This window comes from Sus scrofa, chromosome 9 (genome assembly GCF_054392235.1).
Source record: "Sus scrofa isolate SSC_HxYL_T2T_F1_AM1 chromosome 9, Sscrofa_HxYL_maternal_Yorkshire_Landrace_v2.0, whole genome shotgun sequence".
NCBI classification, from domain to species: domain Eukaryota; kingdom Metazoa; phylum Chordata; class Mammalia; order Artiodactyla; family Suidae; genus Sus; species Sus scrofa.
In genome coordinates, this window is record NC_139391.1 from 33,988,866 (window position 1) to 34,014,395 (window position 25,530).

Sequence of the window (25,530 nt, forward strand, 5' to 3'; positions counted from 1 at the left end):
TTGGGTATGTAATTAATACTTAGCTTTTTTTTAATTTTGAGTAGAATTTTTATTTAAGAGAAAACAATGAGAAGATTTGCAAAGGGAATTACTATTTTTTTGTAACAGGCATTCTTTTTTTTTTTTTTATTTCTCTATTTTTTTTTTTCTACTGCACAGCATGGTGACCCAGTTACACATACATGTATACATTCTTTTTTCTCACATTATGTGTTCCATCATAATTGACTAGACAGAGTTCCCAGTGCTACACAGCAGGATCGCATTGCTAATCCATCCAGAAGGCAAAATTCTGCATCTGTTTACTCCAAGCTCCCAGTCCCTCCTACTCCTTCCCCTTCCCCCTTGGCAACCACAGGTCTATTCTCCAAGTCCATGATTTTCTTTTCTGTGGAAAGGTAGCAGGCATTCTTAAAGGACTGGTCTGAATTTTTTTTTTTTTTTTTTTTTTTTTTTTTTTTTTTTTTGCTTAAAGTTAGAAATCGTTTTGGAGGAAAAAAAATTCGTTTTAAAATAAGCTTTTTTTTTTTGTCTTTTTAGGGCCACACCTGCTAATATATGGAAATTCCCAGGCTAGGGGTCAAATCAGAGCCGTAGCCACTAGTCTGTGCCACTGCCACAGCAATGAGGGATTTGAGCCACATCTCTGACCTACGCCACAGCTCACGGCAACGCCAGATCCTTAACCCATTAAGTGAGGAATTGAACCTGCGTCCTCATGGATACTAGTTGGATTTGTTCCCACTGAGCTAGGATGGGAACATCTTAAAAACAAGCTAATTTTTGAAATGGGTTTATTTTGCTCTTTTTCCAACAATTCTAATTTTTCTTCTTTTATTTGATAATTTTAAAATATAATATAAATAGATGGATATATAGGTAAGTGTTTTTTGACTTGTACTAGTCAAATGTACAATTTCAGTTTCTGGGTTTGAATTTATGTTTTAAGCCTAACAATCTGATAATTTTACCTTAAGTAAAGTGAACAAAGCAGGTTAGTTAACATTATATGTAAATAGTAATTTGAAGTCCTTATGGAAATTCAAATATTTCTGAAGAGGAAGAGCTGGATTATTGAAGTCAAAAACCTCTGCACTATAATAATCAGTATCATATTCATATTGATTTAGTTTCAGTAAGATATTTCAATGATCATGGCAAGCTTATTTGGTTATTTTGAATATTGTTGGTTGTGTAGGATTTTTTATTTAAAAATTTATTTTGGATTTATAATTGAGTTGAGCTATTAGGTATAAGGAGTTTAAACTAGTGTTATACATTTTTAGGTATATAATAATAAGTGTTTAAGTCAAACTTGGTAATGATGAAAAGTTTCATTAAAATATGTTCTTAAATTTCTTAAATACTGATTTATTTTTGACTTGTAAGATTTTAAACCATTGTTTTTCTTTAGTCACCTCCAGGTTTAAAGAAAAATTTATTGCGTACTTATGAATCTTGGACTCCTGAGCAAATTAGCAAAAAAAATAATATACATCGTGCTCATGCTCTCTTCAGTTTTGCATGGTTTCATGCTGCATGTCAAGAAAGAAGAAATTACATTCCACAGGTAAGTAAAAAAACATACCTTGGTTATTCTAAGGTATGTAGTTTTTAAATATTAGAATATTTTTATAATTTAGTATAGATGACTAGGATTACTTCTTAATTTGATTCATGATTCATTAATTAATATACCTAATTCCATCTTCTCTGTTAATCTTCTGGATTACATATAGTTATCTAGTTCATAACTTTTTTTTTTTCTTTTTTTTTCTTTTTAGGGCCACATCTGTGGCATATGGAAGTTCATAGGCCACAGGTCAAATTGGAGCTGCAGCTGTGGCCTGTGCCACAGCCATAGCAAAACCAGATCTGGGCCACACCTGCAATCTATCCCATAGCTTGCTGCAATGCTGGATCCTTAACCCACTGAGCAAGGCCAGGGATTGAATCCACATCTTCACATAGACAATCAGCTCCTTACCCCACCAAATCACAGCAGAAACTCTTATTCTTATTCTTTTTTTTTTTTTTTTTGGTCTTTCTATCTTTTCTAGGGCCATACCCGTGGCATGTGGAGATTCCCAGGCTAGGAGTCTAATCGGAGCTGTTTCTGCTGGCCTACACCAGAGCCACAGCAATGCCAGATCCGAGCCGCATCTGCAACCTACACCACAGCTCATGGCAATGCTGGATTCTTAACCTGCTGAGCAAGGCCAGAGATCGAACCTGCAACCTCATGGTTCCTAGTCAGATTCGTTAACCACTGAGCCATGATGGGAACTCCTTATTCATATATTTTTGAATTAAAGTGTTTAGAACAATGTGTGACCCATCATAAGCCATCATTGTTAGGTATCATCTTTATGGTTAATATCTCAGAGATGTCTCAGAGTTCAAAAACTGAATTTCCCATACCTGTTTTTCCTTTAGTATATCCTGCTCAGTAATAGACATTGATATCCATTTACTTCCTTAAGTTAGAAGGAGTTGTTCTTGATATACTTTTCTTTTTACCCTCTCTACTCAATTCATGTTCAAGTCTTATTGATTCTACTTATAAAATGTAATTCAAATCTGTGCATTTCTCTTTACCATTTTTTCCAAGCATTATCACCTCTCACCTGAACTACTTTTCCAATTCTTCTTCCTGCGTTTTCTATTTAGGAGCCTGAATTATTTTTCTAATATGTAGTTTTGATTACTTCACTGCTCTGCTTAGTATCTATCAAATGGCATTCTGTTGTACTTAGCCCCTCCTTTTTGTTATCCTCACCCTCCATTACAATCCAGTACAAAAATTCTTTTATATCACTGTTCTATCTACTTTTGTCTTTCTATCATTTCTCAATCCCTTCCCCTCCAGGGTGACTTTCCCTTACTTCTTCCATTGGGTCAGAGCTCTTTCTTATATATACAAAGTATGTTTCTTTTTCTTAAATGCATTACAGTTTGTCCTTGCACATGTATTTGAGTGATTGATTGTATCCCCATCCCTCCCCTGACATTTGAATGAAAGCTACATGACAGCAGGGATTATATATGTTTTGGCTCATTCTTTTTTTCCCAGAGCTTGACATATAATTTGCATTTAATAAATATTTTTGAATGATGAATGAATAAGTTAAATTTGTGTCAGTATCTCGAAATACTATTCAATTACAGATTTTATTTTGAGCTTGTTTTATTGAATAAAAATCATTATTAGGTATAGTTAATGAAAGCCCTATAGAAATTATTTTAAATTATTTCATATGATTCTCTTCAACATACATCTTTTTGTTCTTTTTACACAAGCATGGGAGCTATTAGCTGTAGGTTTATAATTTTATTTAGTTCCAGTATAAATGCTTTGTGGGTCAAATGTACAAAAATAAAAATTTTGTAGTATTTCTATTTTCGTGTTTGTAGAGAATATTCTCAATTTTGATGGACCAAATTATAGGAAATCTCTAAATATGTACATCCTACATTGACTCAATAATTTGCTGCGCCAGTTTTTCTTCCTATAAATGACTCTATTGTCACATAATTACTTTGGATGTGTTGTTTTATTGTTTTTATTAAAAATTCTCAAGAGTTGTCTTTTTTTTAATTTAGCCTATATTGAACTGCTCTTTTTAAGATTTTTAGGGCAATAATATGTGCATATATATCTTTGAACACTGCTTTTAGTTCTTTAATATTTTAAAAATTTGCTTTAATAGGGTTGGACCAAGTTTTATGAGTTTTCTTTATCAGATCTTCGGGCTGGGTACAACATTATTGACAGACTCTTTGATGGTAAGTTCTGACAATGAAGACTTTTACCCCTGGTGTTAATGAAAAAACTTTTTGAGGTCTTATTAAAAAATGTTTTTTTTTTTTTAAGAGTGTCTTGACTTCCTTCCTATTATATTTATGTTTTTGCTTTTTGTTTTGTATTTTATGTTCTGACTGTGAAAGTTCTTATATTATACATTGTGGTCATTGATTTTGATATAACCCATTAGATTTCTTGTTGCTCTGTAGCTCTCAGGAAGCAAAAAGGTAGAAAGACCTTGGCTTTACTTTGTGGCCTTCAGAAATTTCAGGCTTCAATTTATTTATTCAAATCTCTTTTAAGGGCCCTGTTAAAATTCAGGAGTATGATAGGCTGAGGATTTTTACAGTCCTAATTATATGATTATGTAGAAATTAGGAACCAAGATACAAATAATAGACTAAATAGGGCAACAAGCAAGACCATGTAGAATGTCTAATTCTCTGCTTCCTGAAGACAGGAATTGGTCTAATCCGTGAAGATTATTGTTCAGGGCCAACGCAAGGGGATGCTAGAGTTTAGAGCAATGATGGATTAGAGTGGAGAGTGTATTCATAAAAATCTCAACCTTAATACTGCCCCAAACAGAACTCTAGATTCTTGTCTCTCTCTCTAACCCTGCGACCTTGTCCATCCACTCTTCCCTGAGTCTGTTCCATTACAGTAAATGGTGGCCGTACCGTTCAGGTTCAAAAACTATGAATAACTCTGGAGTCTTTTCTTTTTCTTAGCCTCAAACATCCAGTGCTTTGACAGTTTCTGTCCCCTCCGTGTCCAAACACATCAAGATTGTTTTCACTTCGTTCAGCTTCATCAGTGCCTTAATATCCAAGCAAGAGCTTCTTTCAGAAATTCTCCACACAGAAAACACATTTTTTTTTTTAAGAAAAGTAAAGCATATAATTCCCTTTTAAAACTCCCAGCTACGTTTATCTTCTTTCTTTTTCCACCTGAAGGCTTTGGTAGGTGCTCTTCCTTCTGAAATGCTTTTCTCCTAAACTTTTATATGATTTTCCTCTTTTGACATTCATATCTCAGCTTAGAGGTATCATCTTCAGAAGTTTTTTATTACCACCAAATCTAAAGTAATTTTCTAATTGTTCTCTACCCTCTTGTTCTGTTTTATTGCTTGTACCTGATATTTTCTTGCTTATTTACTCATTTTTTAAAAATTTTGTTTGTCTCCTCCCACTAAAGTATAATGTACATTAAAGCAAGGTCTTTGATTGTTTTGTTTGCTGTATCTGTTCTTAACATATGTAGCAGGGCCTAGCCCACCATAGTAGGCACTGTTATTATTTGTTTAATTAATGACATTAGAATTTATTCTGTAACTTGTTTTCTGCAATGATAGGATAGACATCTAGGATGTGGTCAAGTTTCGGTAGTTTTTTAAAAAATTTTAATTTTTAATTGAAGTAGAGTTGATTTATAACTTTTCAGGTATATAGCAGAGTGATTCAGTTATACACATATACATATCTGTTCATCTTCAGATTCTTTTCCACTGTAGGTTATTATAAGATTTTTGAATGTAGTTCCCTGAGCTATACAGTAGATCCTTGTTACTTATGTTTTATATGTAGTAGTGTGTATATGTTAATGCCATATTCCAAATTTGTCCTTCCCCTCTCCCTTTCTCCTTTGCTAACCATAAGTTTATTTTCTACATCTGTGAGTTTATTTCTCTTTTGTAAATAAGTTCAATTGAATCATTTTTTAAAGATTCCACATATAAGTGATATCCTATGATTCTTGTCTTTCTCTGGCTAACTTCACTTAGTACGATAACCTTCCGGTCCACCTATGTTGCTGCAAATGTCATTATGTCATTCTTTTATATATAGAAGGTACATGTGTCTTTTTGAATTGGCGTTTTCAGTTTTTCTGGATATATGCCCAGGAGGGGGATTATGGATCACATGGTAACTCTATTTTTAGTTTTTAAAGAGAGTTGTTATTGTTTTCCATAGTAGCTGCACCAATTTACATTCCCACCAAGAGTGTAGAAGAGTTCCCTTTTCTCCATACACTCTCCAGCATTTATTATTTGTAGACTTTTTGGTGATGGCCATTCTGACTGGTGTGAGGTGATAGCTCATTATAATGTTCATTCATTTAGTGATGGTGAGCATCTTTTCATGTGCTTGTTGACCATCTGGATGCCTCCTTTGGAGAATTGTCTACTTAGGTCTTCTGCCCATTTTTTTATTGGGTTGTTTGTTTTTGGATATTTTTGATATTGAGCCATATGGGCTGTTTGTATATTTTGGAGATTAATCCATTTTGGGTCACATTGTTTGGCATATTTTTCTCCCATTCCCTAGATTGCCTTTCCATTTTGTTTAGATTTCCTTTGCTGTACTAAAGTTTCTGAGTTTAATTAGGTCCCATTTGTTTATTTATTTTATTTTATTTTTTCCATTACTTTAGCAGATAGATCCAAAATGATATTGCTCCAAAAAGTGTCCCGCCTATGTTTTCCTCTAGGAGTTTTATGGTATCTGGTTTTACATTTATGTCTTTAATTTATTTTGAGTTTATTTTTATGTATGGTGTTTGAGAATGTTATAATTTTATTCTTTTACATGGAGCTGTCCAATTTTCCCAGCACCGCTTATTGAAGAGATTGCCTTTTATCCATTGTATGTTCTTGCCTCCTTTGTTGTAAATTAATTGAACATCAGTGAGTGGGTTTCTTTCTGGGCTTTCTAGCCTGTTCCACTGATCTGTATTTCTGTTTTTTGTGTCAGTATCATGCTGTTTTGAAGACTGTAGCTTTATAGTAAAGTCTGAACTTTACTGTAAAGGGAGTGTTATCCTTCTGGCTCTATTTTACTTTCTCAAGATTGCTTTGGCTATTTGAAGTCTTTTTTTGTTTCTACACAAAACTTAAATTTTTTTATTCCAGGTCTGTGAAAAATACCCTTAGTAGTTTGATAAGGATTGTATTGAATCTGTAGATTGCCTTGGGTAGCACAGTCATTTTTATAATATTGATTATTCCAATTCAGTAACATAGTATATCTTTTCATCTGTTTGTGTCATCTTCAATTCCTTTCATTAGTCTTTTTGGAGTACAGGTCTTTTACTTCCTTATGTAGGTTTATCCCTGGGTATTTTATTCTTTTTTATATGATTGCAAATGGGACTGTTTCCTTGATTTCTCTCTCTGATCTTTCATTGTCAGTGTGTAGAAATGCCACAGATTTCTATATATTAATTTTGTATCCTTTACAACTTTGCTCAATTCATTTATGAGCTCTAGCATTTTTCTGTGGTGCCTTTAGGATTTTCCATGTATACTCTCGTATCTGCAGTTTGGATTCCTTTTTTCTTTTTCTTCTCTGATTGCTGTGGCAAGAGTGGGCATCCTTGTCTTGTTCCTGATCTTAGAGGGAGTGCTTTCAGCTTTTCATCACTGAGTATGGAGTTAGCTATAGGTTTGTCATATATGGCTTTAATTATGTTGAGTTATATTTGAATCCCATTTTAATTCACTTTTAAATGATGTATGTATAATATATGTACAAAAGTACTTATAAGAAATTTCCACAAAGTGGACATACTCATTTATCCAGCATCTTAATCAAGAAACAGATCATTACAGTTTTACTGTAATGCTGCTTTCCAGTTACTACTGTCTTTCAAAACCCCCCACCTCTACTCTCATGGTAAAGAGATTCATTTTGCCTATTTTTTATAAAGCTGGAATCATATGTCACATAGTCTTTAGTCTTTAGATTCTTTCAGTTAACATTATGTATTTTTAATTTTTTTTTTTTTGTCTTTTTAGGGCTGTACCTGCGTCATATGGAGGTTCCCAGGCTAGGAGTTGAATCAAAGCTGTAGCTGCCAGCCTATGCCACAGCCACAGCAACGCCAGATCTGAGTTGCACCTGCAATTTACACCACAGCTCATGGCAACACTAGATCCTTAATCCATTGAGCAAGGCTAGGGATTGAACCTGCATCCTCATGGATACTAGTCAGATTTGTTTCTGCTGAGCCACTATAGGAACTGCAGTTAACATTGTATTTGAGATATTCATCCATATGGTTCCATGTCATTATTCTCAATGCTATGTAGTGTGCCATTCTGTGATTGTATTTCTTCTCTTGGTGGGTAGTTTTCAGATTTTTTCTTGATGTTGTGTGGGTAGTTTGGGGTGATTGTGATATAAAGCTGCTCTATCTTTGGGTGAATATTTTAATGTATTTCTATTGGTTTTATGTATATAAAATTTGGGGGTATATATACTAATACTTTAGCTTGCTTAGAAACTTGGTTATTTTTCCAAAATGATTTTGAATTCACATTTCTTTGATTTTTATAATATCACCATGAAGAAAATATTATTATTATTATTATTAATTTTTTATAGCTATACCTGTAGCATATAGTAGTTCCCAGGCCAGGGGTTGAATCAGAGTTGCAGCTACCACCCTATGCCACAGCCACAGCAATGCTGGATCCAAGCCACATCTGTGACCTATGCCACAGCTTGTGGCAACATCAGATCCTTAACCCACTGAGTGAGGCCAGGGATAGAACCTGCATCCTCGTGGATACTTTGTTATGTTCTTAACACACTGAGCCACAATGGGAACTTCCAAAGCAAATATTAATGTCCTTTTAATATGAGGAGATGAAAGCATGGTTTGAATGATTTATTGTGTTTCAAGCTTTTGGTGGGATTAATTAATAGCATCATATGATTTTTACGTATATCACACAATCGAATTGTGGTTAAGAGGATGATGCTTTAAAATGATATTGAACCTCATGCAAAAGTCTAACTATATGATCTTATGATTACAAAATTTCCTGATATTAAGGAACCACCACACATGGAGAATTAAATGTAAAAAAGGGAAAAGTTCTAATTATAGGAAGCAGTTGGTATAGAGATTATCTAACTGTGAGAACTAGAGCAAGCTTTTTAACCTTTAAGGCTGACCTGTATGTAAAATAGGAATTGTAGTAGATATTACCTAAACTGGTTTGATTTTTGAAGAAGTTTGAGAAAAGCAACATGAAGTATTTAACACGTTTAATATATTGAGTAAGCTAGCAATAATTCTTGACTTTTACTAGTATTGCTGTGTTTTAATTTAAGTTCTGTTTGGTTTCTTCTTTCTTAAACAAAATAAAACTTGTCTTGAGAACAATGAGTATAAGAAGAAAAATAAGATTTTCTTATAGAAATTCTGTAATATTTCACGTTATGGCTGCTTGTATCTTATATTATAAAGTTTTATAATTACATTATAAAAAAGTATCTTAATGCTTCTCTATGCCCTGGTGACCTGCTTAAGAATAAATGATATATCCATTACTAATATACTGTTTAGTGAAGATCAAGGTGGAATTTTTGAAAATTTATGAGTACTTTTGAAGTCTCTTGTTATAGCTACTTAGCCACTTGGTAGCAGTAAGATACAAGCATGGAATGACCTTAGTCCTCCACTCTACCCAAAGGTGTCCTTTTCTGCAGGAGGCAACCTAAATCACTGTGTCCCAGGGCATACAGTAACACTGTCATCAGTCATTATCATTAAATTTTACAGTCATGAAATAGAACTAAATTAGAAAGCCTAGCAGTGATGCTAACTAGCTGGATTAAAGTTGTGTTTCCTATATTTCATGCTATTGGGAAGGAGGAAGTTTTCCTCTACCTTTCTAAGTTCTTCTGGCTGGTCTAAGAAATAAATTGACATGAAACAGATTGACAAGAAAAGACCAAACAAAAATTAATAACATATATACACGAGAAAGACCCAGGAAGACTACCTAACTTGCGAAAATGGCTGAAACCCTCACCTTACATGCCATCTTCAACTAAAGAGAAAAAAAAGTGTTGGGGGTAATGGTTTTGGAGTTCAAAGGGGAGGAAGGCAGTTTATATGGAGATGGCAAAAAGCAGATGTTTGGTAGACAAATTGCTGGGCCATGCAGAGGATTAAGACTCAGGAATTTTAACAGACTTTACCAGGTTCCTTCCTGTCTGTCACAGCTAGTTCATACTGTAGTTATCTATGATGATAGTTCCTTTCCTGCAACAGGTCTTCTGTGATTATGTTAATATTACTAATATTAATGAGCATTTAAGGAGCATTATATTAATATTAAGCATTTTAAGGAATGGTTTAACTGAATTAAATATGTATTGTTATTTACTATAAATATTACCAGAGCCAGGAATTTAGTTAATATTTTAGAATACTTTTTAGAACATTTCTAATATCTTAGAAATAAAATAATATTTTTTTAATTATAGGTACCAAAGATGTACAGTGGGAATTTGTACACGGCTTGCTTGAAAATGCTATTTATGGAGGACGTATAGATAACTATTTTGACCTTCGAGTTCTTCAGTCATACCTGAAACAGTTTTTTAATTCTTCAATAATTGATGTATTAAACCAAAGGAACAAGAAAAGTATATTTCCGTATTCCATATCTCTACCAAAATCCTGCAGCATTTTGGTAGGTAAAATTAACTATTATTAATTTATTACCAGATGAAACTTGAATCATTTCTTATTTTGTTAAATATGTGTTCTTTCTTTTCAAATAACAATATTTCAAGTAATTATCATTCACAAATATGGATTATTATTTGTTATGCCAATATGCAGCCTGATTCTCTAAACTCTAGTTGGCTTTCCTGTATACTTTTGGATACCTACTGATTATTGATTGATGATAATAGGATATAGTATGTAAGTAAATCTTGAAAGGGGTGGTCAAGGAGAATTTTTAAATTGTTGGGCTGCTGAGGAGATCTGGAGTGGGAGAATACGCTACTTCCTCATAGGCATGAGAGTGCTCAGATATATTAAATTTGAAAGAAAGCAAACTATACGTGTGACCTTATTTGGAAATAGAGTCATTGCACGTACAATTAGTTAAGTTGAGGTTATACTGGAGTAGGGTGGGTCCTAACAACCATGTGACTGGTATCCTTATAAAAAGGGGGGAAATATTGTAATTGTGTGGTAATGGATGATAATGAAATTTGTCGTGGTAACTACTTCAAAATGAATACATATATTAAATCATTATGCTGCACACCTAAAAAAAAAAAAGAAAGCAAATATTATTTAACAAATGTCTGTCTTCATTCATTCTCCAGCTTATAAATTTGAAGTAGTTCTAAATGAAAAGATTCACTTTATCTAGATTTCATAGCAGCATTTTTATTTATGTGTATTTATTTTATCCAGCTATAGCTTTTTGCTTTGAGTCATCATATAAAGCCTCCTAGAATGCAATGATCTTTTCGAGAAAATAGTACTAAGTGTAGCCCAAAGATTTCAATTCTAGTTCATTTTTCCACAAACTTATATTTGTGTAATGCCCAAATAATGTTTTTTATTACATGTAATATTAGAATTAGACATTTCTTCATGAATTACAAAATATATATATTCAGTCATATAGTTTTCTCAGTATTGTGCCTTTTTCTCTCATTCAAATATTTTTCAAGAAAATTGATTTAGTAACATAAGTTAAAATATAAAGCTTAAAAACCAATATTAAAAATATTGCTCTATTAAATATCATCTATTATGTAATTAGTATTGTTTTGTTTTTCAATATCTTCCATTCATTTACTCATTTATTCAATAAAACACATTCAACATCTGTTCAGTGATAACGCTGTGCCAGAGTTTGTATATCTCTTGATGCATCTGTGGAGTTTACTTTCTTGTGGGAGAACCTTAGAGTGAATGAGCAAACAGAAATATTACTTACTTACTTATTTATTTATTTATCTTTTTAGGGCCACACCTGTGATATATGGAAGTTCCCAGGCTAGGAGTTGAATCAGAGCTGCAGTTGCCAGCCTATGCCACAGCCACAACAATGCAGGATCCAAGCCACATCTGCAACCTACACTATAGCTCATGGCAACGCCGGATCCTTAACCCACCTAGTGAGGCCAGGGATTGAACCCACGTCCTTTGGATACCAGTCAGGTTCATTACTACTGAGCCACAAGGGGAACTCCAATTTATTATATATTTATTTCAGATAGTGTACACTGACAAATCTTTTGACTCTATTGTTTGAGGTTTAAATTAAAAAATCAAATTTGTACAGAAAAGTATATATCATAAATGTACAATGCAATGCATTTTTATACATTGAACATAGGAGTATAACCAGCACTGGGATCCAGAAACAGAACATTAGCAGCTCCCCAGACATCCTTCTCAAGTTCCCTTCTCATTACTACCCCCCCAACAAAGGATACATCATCCTAACTTCTAACAGCATGTATTAGTTTTGCCTGTGTTTGTGTTTCATGTAGATGATATGATCTGGCATATATTCTTGTGCATCCAAGTGAGGATAAATCAGCCTGGATATGTAGTTGTATGTTATTTAGGAAATGTGTCAGTGTATAGTCCTAGGTAGAAGACTCTAGCCAGTCTAGACAAGCACATTTCACAGACATTTTAAAATGATCAAAGTATATAAAGACAAAGAATAATAGTTTTAAAATTATGGCATGACTTATGGGAGTCAATGTTTAGCTTCCTTTCTAATTGAGTTAGATAAAAGGAGGAAGGCAAAAGTTTCCCAGGAGATGAGAACACACACGCACATGCGCACACGTAAATGTGTACATCTATACATGTGTACACTCATATGTACATATATATATATACACACACATATACATATATACTTCCACATACCTACATTGTGATTGAACACCTTAAGGAAGTTTACTAAGCTATAGGAGTGGAAAAATTTCAAAGAACGGCATTCTTTCCAAAATTTGACATACAGGTCCTTACAGCTGGGCTCCAGGAAGCCCAGGATCTGTATCTTGGAAATGCTTCAGAGGCAGCTGCCAATAATGAGAAAGGATGACAGAGGTGGAGGCAGAAGATGAGTCTCCTTCACCAAAAAGTTTCTTCTACTTCAGGAAGAACAGTTTAGATGCATGTACAATGCGTGCCTTAAAATAACTTGTCTCCTCATGGAAATAAAAGAATTCCCATCTTTGGGCCAAACCGAATAAATCCTTTTGATCTACACTTCGTTTCCCATCTAAAAATCAGATGAGTGATTGACAAATCAAGCCTTTGCAGTGCTTATAGTAATTCTTCGGATGAAATGATAGGATGAATTGGTGCATTTTATCACACCTTATAGGTTTCTAGGGGAGTTCTAACAAGTTTTTTAAAAGATGGCTGGAATATTTATCTCATTGTAAGTAGAGCTGCACTCTGCCAACTAGTCTTTGGTTAGTTATAGGAAAAATAATTATACATAGTAGGCATAGCCACTGAAATATGTTTGTTTTACTTGATTTATTTTTGTATTTTGATATTTTAGGGCCACACCCATGGCATATGGAAGTTCCCAGGCTAGGGGTCTAATTGGAGCTGTAGCCACCGGCCTACGCCACAGCCACAGCAACGCCTAACCAGAGCTGTGTCTGTGACCTACACCACAGCTCACAGCAACTCCAGATTCTTAACTCACTGAGCGAGACCAGGGATCAAACCTGCGTCCCCATGGATGCTAGTCAGATTCATTTCCATTGAGCCACAACATGGGAATTCCTGAAATATGTTTGTTTTAATCAATTCAGTGTTTGTTTGAATGTGAGATGTATAGGATAAGAAAGTATGGTATCAAATAATTTAAGTTTGAAGAAGTAATGACAAAAGAAATTTCTGTTAGACAGCTGAGTTAATGTTATACAGACTGAAAGTGAGATGTACCTGGAAAAGGTAACATGAATTACTAATAGTTCAAAAATTCATGATATTCTGGTTCTTTCTTAATTCAATGATTGTAACTTCAATCTTTACTGAAAAACTGTTTTTTACTTCTTTGTTTTTAGGACTACCGTGCTGTCATTGAAAAACTTCCAGAAGATGACAAACCTATTTTCTTTGGTCTGCCTGCCAATATCGCTCGCTCATCTCAGCGTATGATCAGTTCTCAGGTAACCTAAAAGATCTAAGTGTTAGAAAAAATGTTGCTACTAGGCCTGAAGGGAACATTACATTTTATTTCGTACTACAGATCCACCTGCCGTTATTTTAAAAGTTTTACTTTATTTAACACAATAGATTCCAGTCTTACCTTAAATAAAATTTAAATGAGCAAAAGCATTCTATCTTAATAAATTTGTTAAAATTAGTAAAATAGCGCTGAACACTATCAATTTTATCCAAAATATATTTTTATTTTATTAAAGCTACTTTATATTTAATTTATGCATTTGAATATATCTCTAAATTTTATGTTTTCATAAAAAATACTAGATATACATATATAATTTACATTTGTATGTTATTTTATAAAAGGTAAATATTTAGTGTTTCATGTGATTTCACTCATGACTGAATGTTACAAAACATTGGAGTAAGTATGGATTTTGAAATTACTGAGACCTACCTAGAAAAACATTAGCCATGAACATTGTATATTCTGGCTTCTATTGAGACTAAATAATTAAGAAGAGCTAACATATATTGACCTTTAACTTTGTACCTAGAAGTGTTTTAACTACCTTATACTCAGAAACTTTAGTCTCCATAAACTCTATCAGGTAAGATCTATTATTTTTCCTTCTTGATATGTGAGGAAAACTAAATGGAGAGAGTTAAGTTATTTACCCAAGATCATGGAGCCAATAAGAGACAGAACCTGTATTTAAATTCAGTCTGTCTGAGTAAAGGCATGGCCTCTGAACCATGAACTGCAGCTGCTCTTCAAGCATAAATGTACTGCTAAGGTATGTGCTCCAGATTGTGAACTATTACAGAAGTTTCACTATGTATCAGTGTATGGAAAACTCTTAGAGCGCTTAACAATTTACTATTAATAATTTATAGGCATTCTGGCTAGATGGCATTATCTTATATACCTGTACAGTTTTGTATTTCTCACTCTTTTAGTCAACATTTATAAAACTGATAATGTTTTCTCTCTTTATTGTTCATTAAATTTTTCATTACTCACTTTTTTGGGGGGAATGCACCTGTGGCATATTATGGAGGTTCCTTTCCAGGCTAGGGGTCAAATCAGAGCTACAGCTGCTGGCCTATGCCACAGCCACAGCAACACCAGATCCGAGCTGCATCTGCGACCTATACCACAGCTCACAGCAACCCTGGATCTTCAACTCACTGAACAAGACCGGGGATCTAACCCACAACATCATGGTTCCTAGTCAGATTCATTTCTGCTGCACCATGACAGGAACTCATCATTATGCAGTTTTAATGATCATTCTCACATCTTTGTAAAAAAAGTGAGTATATAAATATATGCTCATTTGCATAATATATAAATAAGTGTTAGTGTTCTCTCGAACAAATAAGATCTTAACAACCTCTCTTTATCTGTGCTAGCTCAAAACACTCTCTAGTTCTTTTTCCCTTTCTCATACAAAGCTTTAAGTCAGAGAGTTCGTGAAAGAATATAAACATACATGTCCCTCAGCTTCATAACATATATGATTACACTCTAGTCATTTCCCTCCATGCTTTTTGTTGACCTGAAATAATTATTTTTCAATTAGCCCCAATAACATATAAGAATTATGTATATACATATGTGCATACATGTGTGTATATGAGGTGTGTCTTGTATGTGTGTATAATTTTACAACAATGTTTAAGCAAAAAAAAGGTTAAAAGAAGGTTATTTAAGAAATAAAAGTTGGAGTTCCCGCCATGGCGCAGTAGTTAACGAATCCGACTAGGAACCATGAGGTTGTGGGTTCAATCCCTGGCCTTGCTCAGTGGGTTAACGATCCGGCGTTGCCGTGAGCTGTGGTGTAGGTTGCAGATGCGGCTCAGATCCCGCATTGCTGTGGCTCTGGGGTAGGCCGGAGACTACAGCTCCGATTCGACCCCTAGCCTGGGAACCTCCTTATGCCATGGGAGAGGCCCAAGAAATGGCAAAAAGACAAAAAAAAAAAAAAAAAAAAAAAAAGAAATAAAAGTTTATTCCATAGAATCCAAGAGAGTATTTACTTTGGGAACCTTATCAGTAGAAGATCAAAGTCTGTCTTTAAAGTCCTGTTAATAGCATAACCTGGCTTTCTATCTAATCTCAGTTTCATTCAGCTTCTGAGAGAATCTCAGCACAGCTTGGATCAAATGTCTCGTGATGGGAAAAGAGCAACCTAGAGTAGATACAGCCTTAGAGACTTCAGGGAAGGATATAACACACGAAATACAGAATACTGAGCATCTTTGTTTTATAGAGAGGCCCACCTACCACCTTCTTTTGTTTCTGGACCGTGTATGTTGGCCATTGATAAGAGCCCAGAGTGTGAGGACCCTCTTGGTGCTGGGTAGTCATAGCCTTAGTCACATAGTCCAGGGTGTGCATGCTGTGCTACCATGAAGTTCCCTAGTCTAAGTGGAACCTCAGGGATCAGGGGTTTCAGAGCAAATGAGGCAAACAAACATTTTACATTTATCTTAAGTCTGTCATTTCTAGAGAAGTAGTACTGTAGGAAGATAAGAATCCAATGTTATTTTTCTAGATAGTCCTGAGACAACCTGGATTCATATTTACTTTTCAGTTATTCTATTTAGCATACCAAATAATTCTCCAAGTTATTTTATTATGATCTAATCCCACTATTTTGTCTTGCCTTAGTATTTAAATTTTTATAAATATTTATTGAATGAAAAGAGGATAACATTCTTCCTTAAAGTTTTCTGGTAATACATACTCTCTTTATATTTTAACTGTCAGTCTGTTTTACCGTTAATTTACTTAGCTGTTTAACTGTTCTTAATTATCATGTTTATACCTAAATAGTTTTCAGAGTGCATCAATTACTGCAACATTTTAAAATTACGATTAACATTTATATGTAGTTAAAGTGATAAAATTTGTATATTTAGAGCATATTTAGGGCTTTTTACTCCAAGTCACATTTGAAGCCACATTTAGAATGCTTGCCCATCTTTGAAAGTGAATATTCAGATACAAAGCAGTCTGAATTATGCTGAGTAGATTTTCAAAAAACATTATTGATCATATACTAGTTCAGGGATGTGAAACTGATGTTGAAGCAGGTATTTGATGATTTGACATTTTAAAATGAATTGAGTGTATCCATACTAGGCATTTACCACAAGTGGTGTTTACTGCAGTTTAATGATACTTATTTACAAGTGCTGTGAGTCAGCAGTTATTAGTTTTCATGGGTTTTTTTTTTTTTTTTTTTTTTTTTTTTGCTGATGTAGCGGTATTTATCACATTACATAATTATAGTACAATATTATTGCTTGTATTCATTATAGTAGGCATGTCTGTGGATTATTTACTATTTGCTGTAAGTTTGTACCCTTAAACACAACTACCACCGTCCCATCCCCTAGTGACCATCATTTTACTGTTTTTTTACATGTTTAACTTTTTAGATTCAATATTTGTTTTTCTCTGACTTGCTTAGCATAATGTGCTTAATTAAGGTCCATCCATGTTGTCATAAATGGAAGGATATCCTGCTTTCTCATGGTTGACTAATGTTCCATTGTGCATATATTCTACATCTTTTTTATCCATTCATTCATTGATGGACATGGGTTGTTTTCATATCTTGGCTGTTAGGAATAATGCTGCAATAAACATGGGAGTTCATATATCTTTTTGAAATCCTGTTTTCATTTCCTCTGAATATATGCCTAGCAGTGGAATTTCTAGATCATATAATAGATCTATTTTTAATTTTATGAGGAAGTTCCATACTGTTTTCCATAGTGGCTGCTCCAGTTTACACTCCTACCAACAGTACACGAAGGTTCCCTTTTCTCCATATCCTTGCCAGCACTTGTTGTTTCTTGTCTTTTGACTGATAACCATTTTGACAGGTATAAGGTAGTGTCTCACTGTAGAGTTCATTTGCATTTCTCTGATCAATAATGGTGTTGAGCACTTTTCCATGTGTCTTTTGGCCATTTTGATGTACTCTTTGGAGAAATGTCTCCTGTTCTGCCCATTTTTTTAATCGGATTTTTTTTGTGTGTGTGTGTGATACAGTTGACTGAACTCTTTATATATTTTAGATGTTAACTCCTTATCTGATATATATTTGCAAAAGTTTTCTCCCATTCTGTAGGTTGTCTTTTCATTTTGTTAATTGTTTTGACAATGGTGTAGTCACATTTGTTGATTTTTGCTTTTAGTGTTTGTCCTTTTGGTGTCTTGTTTAAAAAATTATTGCCAAGACATTGCTTCTTCCCTATGTTTTCTTTTAGAAGCTTTATGGTACCTGGTCTTACATTTATCTTTGATCCATTTTGAGTTAATTTTGGGGAGTGACATGAGATAGGGGTCTAGTTTCATTGCTTTGCATGTATTTCTCTAGTTTTCCTAGCATAGCTTGTTGAAGAGACTATCTTTTCCCCATTGGGTATTCTTGGCTTCCTTGACTCTATTTACTGGAATATATTAGTTGACTCTGTATACTAGAATTTAATTCTGGGATTTTTTCTATTCTGTTCCATTGGTCATTTTGTGTATTTTTGTGCAAATAAAATACTGTTTGGTTCCTTTTTTAGAATTTCGGTCTCTTTGATAAAGTACTCCTTCTGTTTATTAATTTTATTCCTGAGGTCATTGTATTGCCATTTTATTTTCTTATATAGCTCATTGAATTTCTTCATAACAGCTGTTTTAAATTCTTTATCAGTTATGTTGCAGTATTCCCTGTCTTTGAGTTTGGTTGCTTAAAAAATTGTCATTTTCTTTTTGTGATGCTGTGTAAGTGTGATTTTTCATGGTGTTTTATAACAACTGCCTTAGCCATCACATTTGAATTAAAGAACACCTTTCTCATTTAGGCAAGACTGTTTACTTTGTTTCTAACAGTTCAGTAGGTTGGTATTTGGGAGCCTTTTTGTCTTCCAGAAGATGGCACTATAAGCCAAGTTTCTGGTTTTTCTCATCAGGGATGAGTAGCTGCTGCTAAGGTAGGGAACAAGTGCATGTATTAAAAAAACAAAACAAAACAAAACAAAAACCTCGCAAAAAAACAAACAAACAAAAAACAAAAAACGTTTAAAAGGGTGGCAGCAGAGTTGGAAGAAATGTGTGCTTAGAACCTAAGACACTGGGTGTGCCCATGGCCCAGAAGACGTATCCTCCAGCGGGGGGCTCTGAGAAGTCCATGGGCCAGACCCTGGGGCAGACAGCAGAAAACACTTCCTTTAGATCTCTTTGTGTGCCTACTTCCCATTCCTTTCCCTTCCTCCAGTCACTGCAGTTTCTCCTCAGAGAGAGCAATGGGTCCCTCCTGCTGCAGAACATGTGGTCAGGCAAAACTTCCCTCACTGTCTTCACCTTCCATCTACTCTGCCAGAAAAGTTGGTGCTGTCCCTCTGCTGGGCATACCACTGCCACCTCTTGCTCTACAGCCACTACCCTTGTTCTACTGTGTCCTCCATGGGCCAGTCCACTCACTTTCAGTTGCATATGTATATATATGGATTTCTCAGGTGTCCTGTATGATGTGCATAGGTGCTTTTTCTCAGTTAGGGGTGTTCAGTTATTTAAATCGAAAAGAAGAGAAAAAAGAAATGACTCACACTGCCCTGAGGCTGATGGCCACACTCCTGCTTCTTTTTGTTGTCTGTTGTTGTTGTTGTCTTTTGTTTTTTTAGGGCCACACCTGGGGCATATGGAGGTTCCCAGGCTAGGGGTCTAATCCAAGCTGTTGCCACTGGCCTATGCCAGAGCCACAGTAATGCCAGATCCGAGCCACGTCTGAGACCTATACTGCAACTCACAGCAACGCTGGATCCTTAACCCTCTGAGTGAGGCCAGGGATTGAATCCGCAACCTCATGGTTCCTAGTCGGATTCGTTTCCACTGCGCCATGACAGGAACTCCCATACTCCTGCTTCTTAAAAAATCTTTTGTAGGAGTTTCTGTTGTGGCTCAGTGGGTTATGAATCCATTGTAGTCCTACGTGAGGATGTGAGTTCAATACCTGGTCCCGCAGTGTGTTAAAGATCCAGCATTGCTGTGGCTGTGGCGTAGGCCGGCAGCTGCAGCTCCAGTAGGACCCCTGGCTCAGGAACTTCCATATAACACAGGTATGGCCACTAAAAAATGAAAAAAGAAAGAGAAATCTTTTACAATATACACACCAGAGGTGTTTCATCAATATCGGCTGATACACTATCCCTTTTCCTTCAACTCTTCCACTGCGTTAGAAACGTTGTATTGATGATGTTGTATTAGTCAAAATGCAAATGTCAAAAGGAAGAAAGTTTAGGTTCTATTTTTGATGATAGCAAGGGAAAGAGATCAACTTGATTTATTAAAGTGTAAATGAATAGTGTTTGAGGTGTCCATGTCATATCCAGTGGGAAATGTAGGAACTTTGACTAAATAAACATTGGAGAGAATTCAGATATATATTGATTTTTTTAAAGGGTTTGACAAACAACAGCACATCTATGGGAGATGAAGCCATGAAAGTCAGAGATTATTAGGAAACATTTATAGAGCCGGAAGAGAAGAACCCTGGGAAATGCTCATATTTAATATATGTTTGGAGCTGGGAAAATCCTTGAAAGATTTTAGCAAGAGTAAACTGCAGTCAGAAAGTGAGACAATCAGGAGAGTTTTAAAAATATTTTATATTTAAAGCAACCATAAATATTGTTTCAGTTGATTTGTAAGCAAAATGCTTTAAAATATTTCTATTAGCTTTCTGGATAAAGATATTTCAAAATTCCTTTGTTTACCTCATTTTTGTTGGAACTGGCCTTGACACTGACACCACTTTTTGCTCATGTAAATGTTTTGTTCAGTACCCTGTCCAAAGTAGCCCTCTTCATATATTGATCCTTTGATATTTTTCACTTTTATATATGTTCAGCTGTCCAACATTAACTGCTCCTCTGGAACTTGGCAATGAAATAGGTTTTGAAAATGTAGAGATGAATAAAAATAGTCCCTCTTTTGAAGGAATTCAGTCCGGGGGGGAAGATGTATGAAAAAGAGCCCTTACAATATAAAGGATAAAATAGAAGCATGTATTCTAGTTATTTAAGTATGGATCCTGTGAATTTGTATCTCAGTGAGTAGATGTACTTTTCACTGACCTGCTAAAGAAATTTTTGAATGAATTAGGTAATTTTTTATGTTTGCACATAATTTGTGCAATTATGACACAGAATTTGAATCTATGAGAACACTTTAAAATTAAGCTAAGTGAAGCCCTACTAGAGAAATCTTTAAGGCAGAAATTGTACCACTCTTACAATTTCAAATTTATGAATGTTTGAAATTTTACCCTTTTTATAATAAAAAGGAAGTTCTAGTTTGTACAGCTTATTTTGTTAAACAAAACTTTGGGAAAATGAAAGCTAAACATAATTAAATTTAATACTTAAAATCATGTTCTTTAAGCTCCAAACTGTTATCATTAGCATGTATCTTTGTTGACTGAGAAGAAGCACTATCTTCTGTAGGTGACACATGTTGATTTTTGTTTGCCCAGATGTATGAAATACTTAAAATAACACTCAAGAAATAGTAGTCCCCATTATTTTGTTTGGTTCTGGTAAAAATCCTTAATGATAATGCCAATCTCCTCCATCTCTTTCACATCCCTTCTCCCCTTGAACCAAGACAGCAAAGTAGCAAAGTCACTCAGATTTCTCCCCTGGATTAATATTCAAATACCAAGATCAAAAAGGTACACTTTTCATTGGGTTAGATAAATGGAATATTAGAACTCTGTCTTGATTGTGGCCATACTTGGGGCGAAAGAAGGGTCAATAATAAGTTAACCTCTTACAATGACAGAAGAAGCCAAACTAAGTTCATGACTTTTCTTGAACCTATCAGAGAGCTGAGATCATGGAACAATTAGCGAAAATCTAAGGAGAGACAAGTATCTGCAGGTGGTTAAAAGATAGAAGCATTTGTTTTTTGTTTTTTTTTCTACCTGGAGCAGATGCAGCCAGGCACTGGTAAGAATTAAGCTTAATGAATTATTCAAGGCCAAGTGCAGGCTGCTGGAGAATGAAAGCCACAGATTTAGGGTGAGTTCTCACCCTTTTAAGGGCTTTTTCTCCATGGACCCTTACTTGATGAGAGTACTTAAAAGCTTCCTTTGTGGTAGTGGCTGAGGGAAGGAAATAATGTCGGTTTGGGAGGAGGAGAGGCGTAAAACTCTGTCCCTATCTGCTTTATGGAGCAAAAAACTTTAATCTGGGGTTCCTGTCATGGCTTAGGGGAAACAATTCCAACCATGAGGTTGCGGGTTTGATCCCTGGCCTTGCTCAGTGGATTAAGGATCTGGCATTGCCGTGAGCTGTGGTGTAGGTCACAGATGCGGCTTGGATCTGGTGTTGCTGTGGCTGTGGCATAGGCTGGCAGCTGTAGCTCTGATTTGACCTCTAACCTGGGAATGAACCTCCATATTGCCGCAGGTACGGCCCTTTAAAAAAAAAAGGCAAAAAAAACAAAAACAAAAACAACTCCTTAATCTGTGGGGAGAGGCAAAACCAAACCAAAACAAAACAACAAAGATAAAATCCACTGTTGCCCTTAAGGTACTGAAGAAAACTCATTGCACACAGACTCCCACTCTAAAGGCTTAACAGAAGGAAAGGAATGCCCATTTCCAAGCATTAAAACTAACTTAGTCTCTACCACTCTGCACAAGATGTTCAGCTCTAACAAAACATACAGAGCATATGAAAGTGCAATAAAAGATAACATACTCTCTTAGAAGTTTTTTCTCTTAAGAGATAAAGTAAGGGAGTTCCCATCATGGCTCAGTGGTTAACAAATCTGACTAGGAACCATGAGGTTGCAGGTTCGATCCCTGGCCTTGCTCAGTGGGTTAAGGATCCAGTGTTGCTGTGAACTGTGGTGTAGGTCGCAGATGTAGCTCAGATCCTGCATTGCTGTGGTTCTGGCGTAGGCTGGCAGCTACAGTTCCAATTGGACCCCTAGCCTGGGTACCTCCATGTGCCATGGGTGCAGCCATAGAAAAGATGAAAAAAGACAAAAAAAAAAAAAAAAAAAAAAAAAAAAGAATCAAAAATAATCAATAGACCTAGACTTAGGTTAATAGACCTATGACAGATTTTGGAACTAAGAGCCAATTTAAAATAATTCCCATTTATATGCTAAAGATTCTGGTGGAAAAGGTAAACAATATGCAAGATCAGAAGGTTAATTTCAGCTGCGATATAGAAACTATATAATGAATGAAATGAAAGTGCTAGAAATAAAATATATATTAACAGATGAAGGATATCTTTGATATGCTAATCATTAGATTTGAAACAGCAAGGAGAGAGTCAACGAAGTTGAAGATAAATCAATAGAAGCTACTCAGACTGAAACAGAGGAGAAAAAAAGAGTGGAAAAAAAATGAAACAAAGCATCGAGTATTGTGGAAGAGTATCAAACAGTCTAACAGTTACGTAGTTGGAATCCCAAATCCATGAATTTCAAAAAACATCGTGCTGGATAAATCTCCACCCTTCCCACCCCAAGAAAAATAAGCCCACCAATATGATGTATTTAAACTGTCAAAAGCAAAAGATTAAAATACCGAAAGCAGCTAAAAGGGGGAAAAGACACACTACATACAAAGGAGCAAAGATAAGTATTAGAGCTGCCGTCTCCTTAGAATCATTCAAGTCAGAAGACACTAGAATGGTAACTTTAAAGTGCTAAAAAAAAAAAAAAAAAAGATTTAAACCCTGAATTCTATACCTAGCAAAACAGCTTTCAAAAATGAAGAAATAAAATCTTTCTTAGGCAAATAAAAGAACTTATTGCCAGCAGATTTACTGTACAAGAATGTTTTAGGAAGTTTTTCAGGCGAGAGAGCTGAGCTGTAATACCAAACAGATTATTGAATCTACACAAACAAATGTAGAGCTTGGGGATGGAAAAAAGTTAATTAAACTAAATATTTATGTTAATTTCTTTGAAAGATAACTGCCCAAAACAAACAAAATCATTGCAATCTCCTACATATTGATAGAATATGTGAAAATAAAGTGAACAAAAGCTATAGCACAAAAGTTAGGAGGAAGGAAGTTGGAGTATGCTGTTGTAAGATCCTTATAGAATAGTGGAATGGTATAATAATATATGAAGATTGACTGATTAATTAAAGAGGTATACTATAAACCATGGGACAACTACTATTTTTTTAAGAAATTATAAATAACAAGTGAGTGTACAGATAAATTGAAATAATAAAAATGTTCAATGGGGATTAGAATTGGGCATCAGTATATTTTATGACCTTTGAGGAAAGAATATTTTTATTCAGAGTTCAAATAATGTGCTATATAGAATCAACTGCATGTATAATAGTGTAGGGGAGGGAAAAAAACCCTTTTTTTCCCTATGCTTTTAGATTCTTAGCTGGGGCTGTTCCTGGAGAAAAGACAGGTTAACAAGAGAAAAGTGCATAGATTTACTTAAGATTTGTATGACATGGGAGCCTTCATGAGGAAATGAAGGTCCAAAGTAATTGTTAAACCTGAGCATTTTTATGCCAGATTTGATGGAGAGTGGAAAGTCATGGGAGATGTGATAGGACAAAGTGGTATGAACTAAGAACAGCAAGCTGGGGGAAACTTAGTTAAGATTTCCTAGTGTCCTTCTGTCTGCAGAGATCAGGATGCTTGTTCCTTTTCTCCAGATTGTAGTGAGGGTACTCCTTACCTGAGGGTCTTATCACCTGATTCAGGAGAAGATCAAAGAATCCTTCCTGCACCTATGATTCTTACATTCCTTTAGCTTAAAACATACAATATGCCAAAGTGCCATATTTAGGGATAGTGAGTCCTGAACGCCATCAGTACTCTTGTTAATCTTAGTGGTGAATGTGTCTTGAGTAAACCATGGGTTTAGGACCAAATTTAAGGTTCTCGGTGACTTGAACATGTTTGATGACTGAGATAAAGCAACCAGTGTAGAGGTGGAGATTGGATATGCAGGAAATGGGGGTGATTTATCCAAGCAAGGAGACTTGGGCAGGTATGTTAGCCTCGTAAAAGCAGAAAGGGTAATTGTTCCTTAGAGATGAGATGAAAAAACACAAGTAACCAAAAGAGTTATTTTGAAACAGAGAAGAAAATTTGAAGCTCTCATGCCCTTGGTTTTCTGGATCTTCTCATTAAAGGGTGAGTTCAAAAGTTTAAGAAAGTGAGAAAAGTTTAAATAAGTCTCTGTGGTTGGAGTTTGTCACAAGGAATCAGTTAGTGATACACCAGATCATGCTCAATGAGAATGGATGGCATGCATTTGTAAGGAAATGTCTTATCCTACTTCCTTTCTTCAGCGTCTAATTATTTTCTAGTTGTTGGTAACATCATGTTTCTTTCTAGAACTTAAAGGTTGTTAAAGATATTCTCTGTTTTTTATTGTACTTAGCTTTAATTTTATACTTATACAGTTTTAGTGCTCATGTGAATTAACTTGCTACTGAGGTTTATAAAAATTTCACCTCCAAAAATATTAGTATTATCTGTCTTTTTAATATTCGCTGTTCTAATAAGTTAAATGAGATTTAGTTGTAGTTTTAATCTGTATTTTTCTGATTAATAATAATACTGAGTGGAGTTCCCATCGTGGAGCAGCAGAAACAAATCCAACTAGAAATCATGAGATTGCGGGTTCAATCCCTGGCCTTGTTCAGTGGGTTAAGGATCCAGTGTTGCCATGAGCT

The 25,530-nt window shown here is 35.0% G+C and overlaps 1 protein-coding gene across 12 annotated transcripts in view; it reads left to right on the forward strand.

Moving 5' to 3' along the window:
- Positions 1–25,530, forward strand: part of DYNC2H1 (dynein cytoplasmic 2 heavy chain 1) — a 364,937-nt gene that overhangs the window by 192,651 nt on the left and 146,756 nt on the right. For all 12 annotated transcript variants that reach the window (XR_014815142.1, XM_084975882.1, XM_084975883.1 and 9 more), the window contains 4 exons: positions 1,415–1,570; positions 3,711–3,786; positions 10,087–10,295; positions 13,678–13,782. Coding sequence is in view for 11 of the 12 variants with exons in the window: in XM_084975882.1 (XP_084832008.1) it covers positions 1,415–1,570; positions 3,711–3,786; positions 10,087–10,295; positions 13,678–13,782 (546 nt within the window). In the remaining variant the exon portion in view is untranslated. The remainder of the gene's footprint in view (positions 1–1,414; positions 1,571–3,710; positions 3,787–10,086; positions 10,296–13,677; positions 13,783–25,530) is intronic.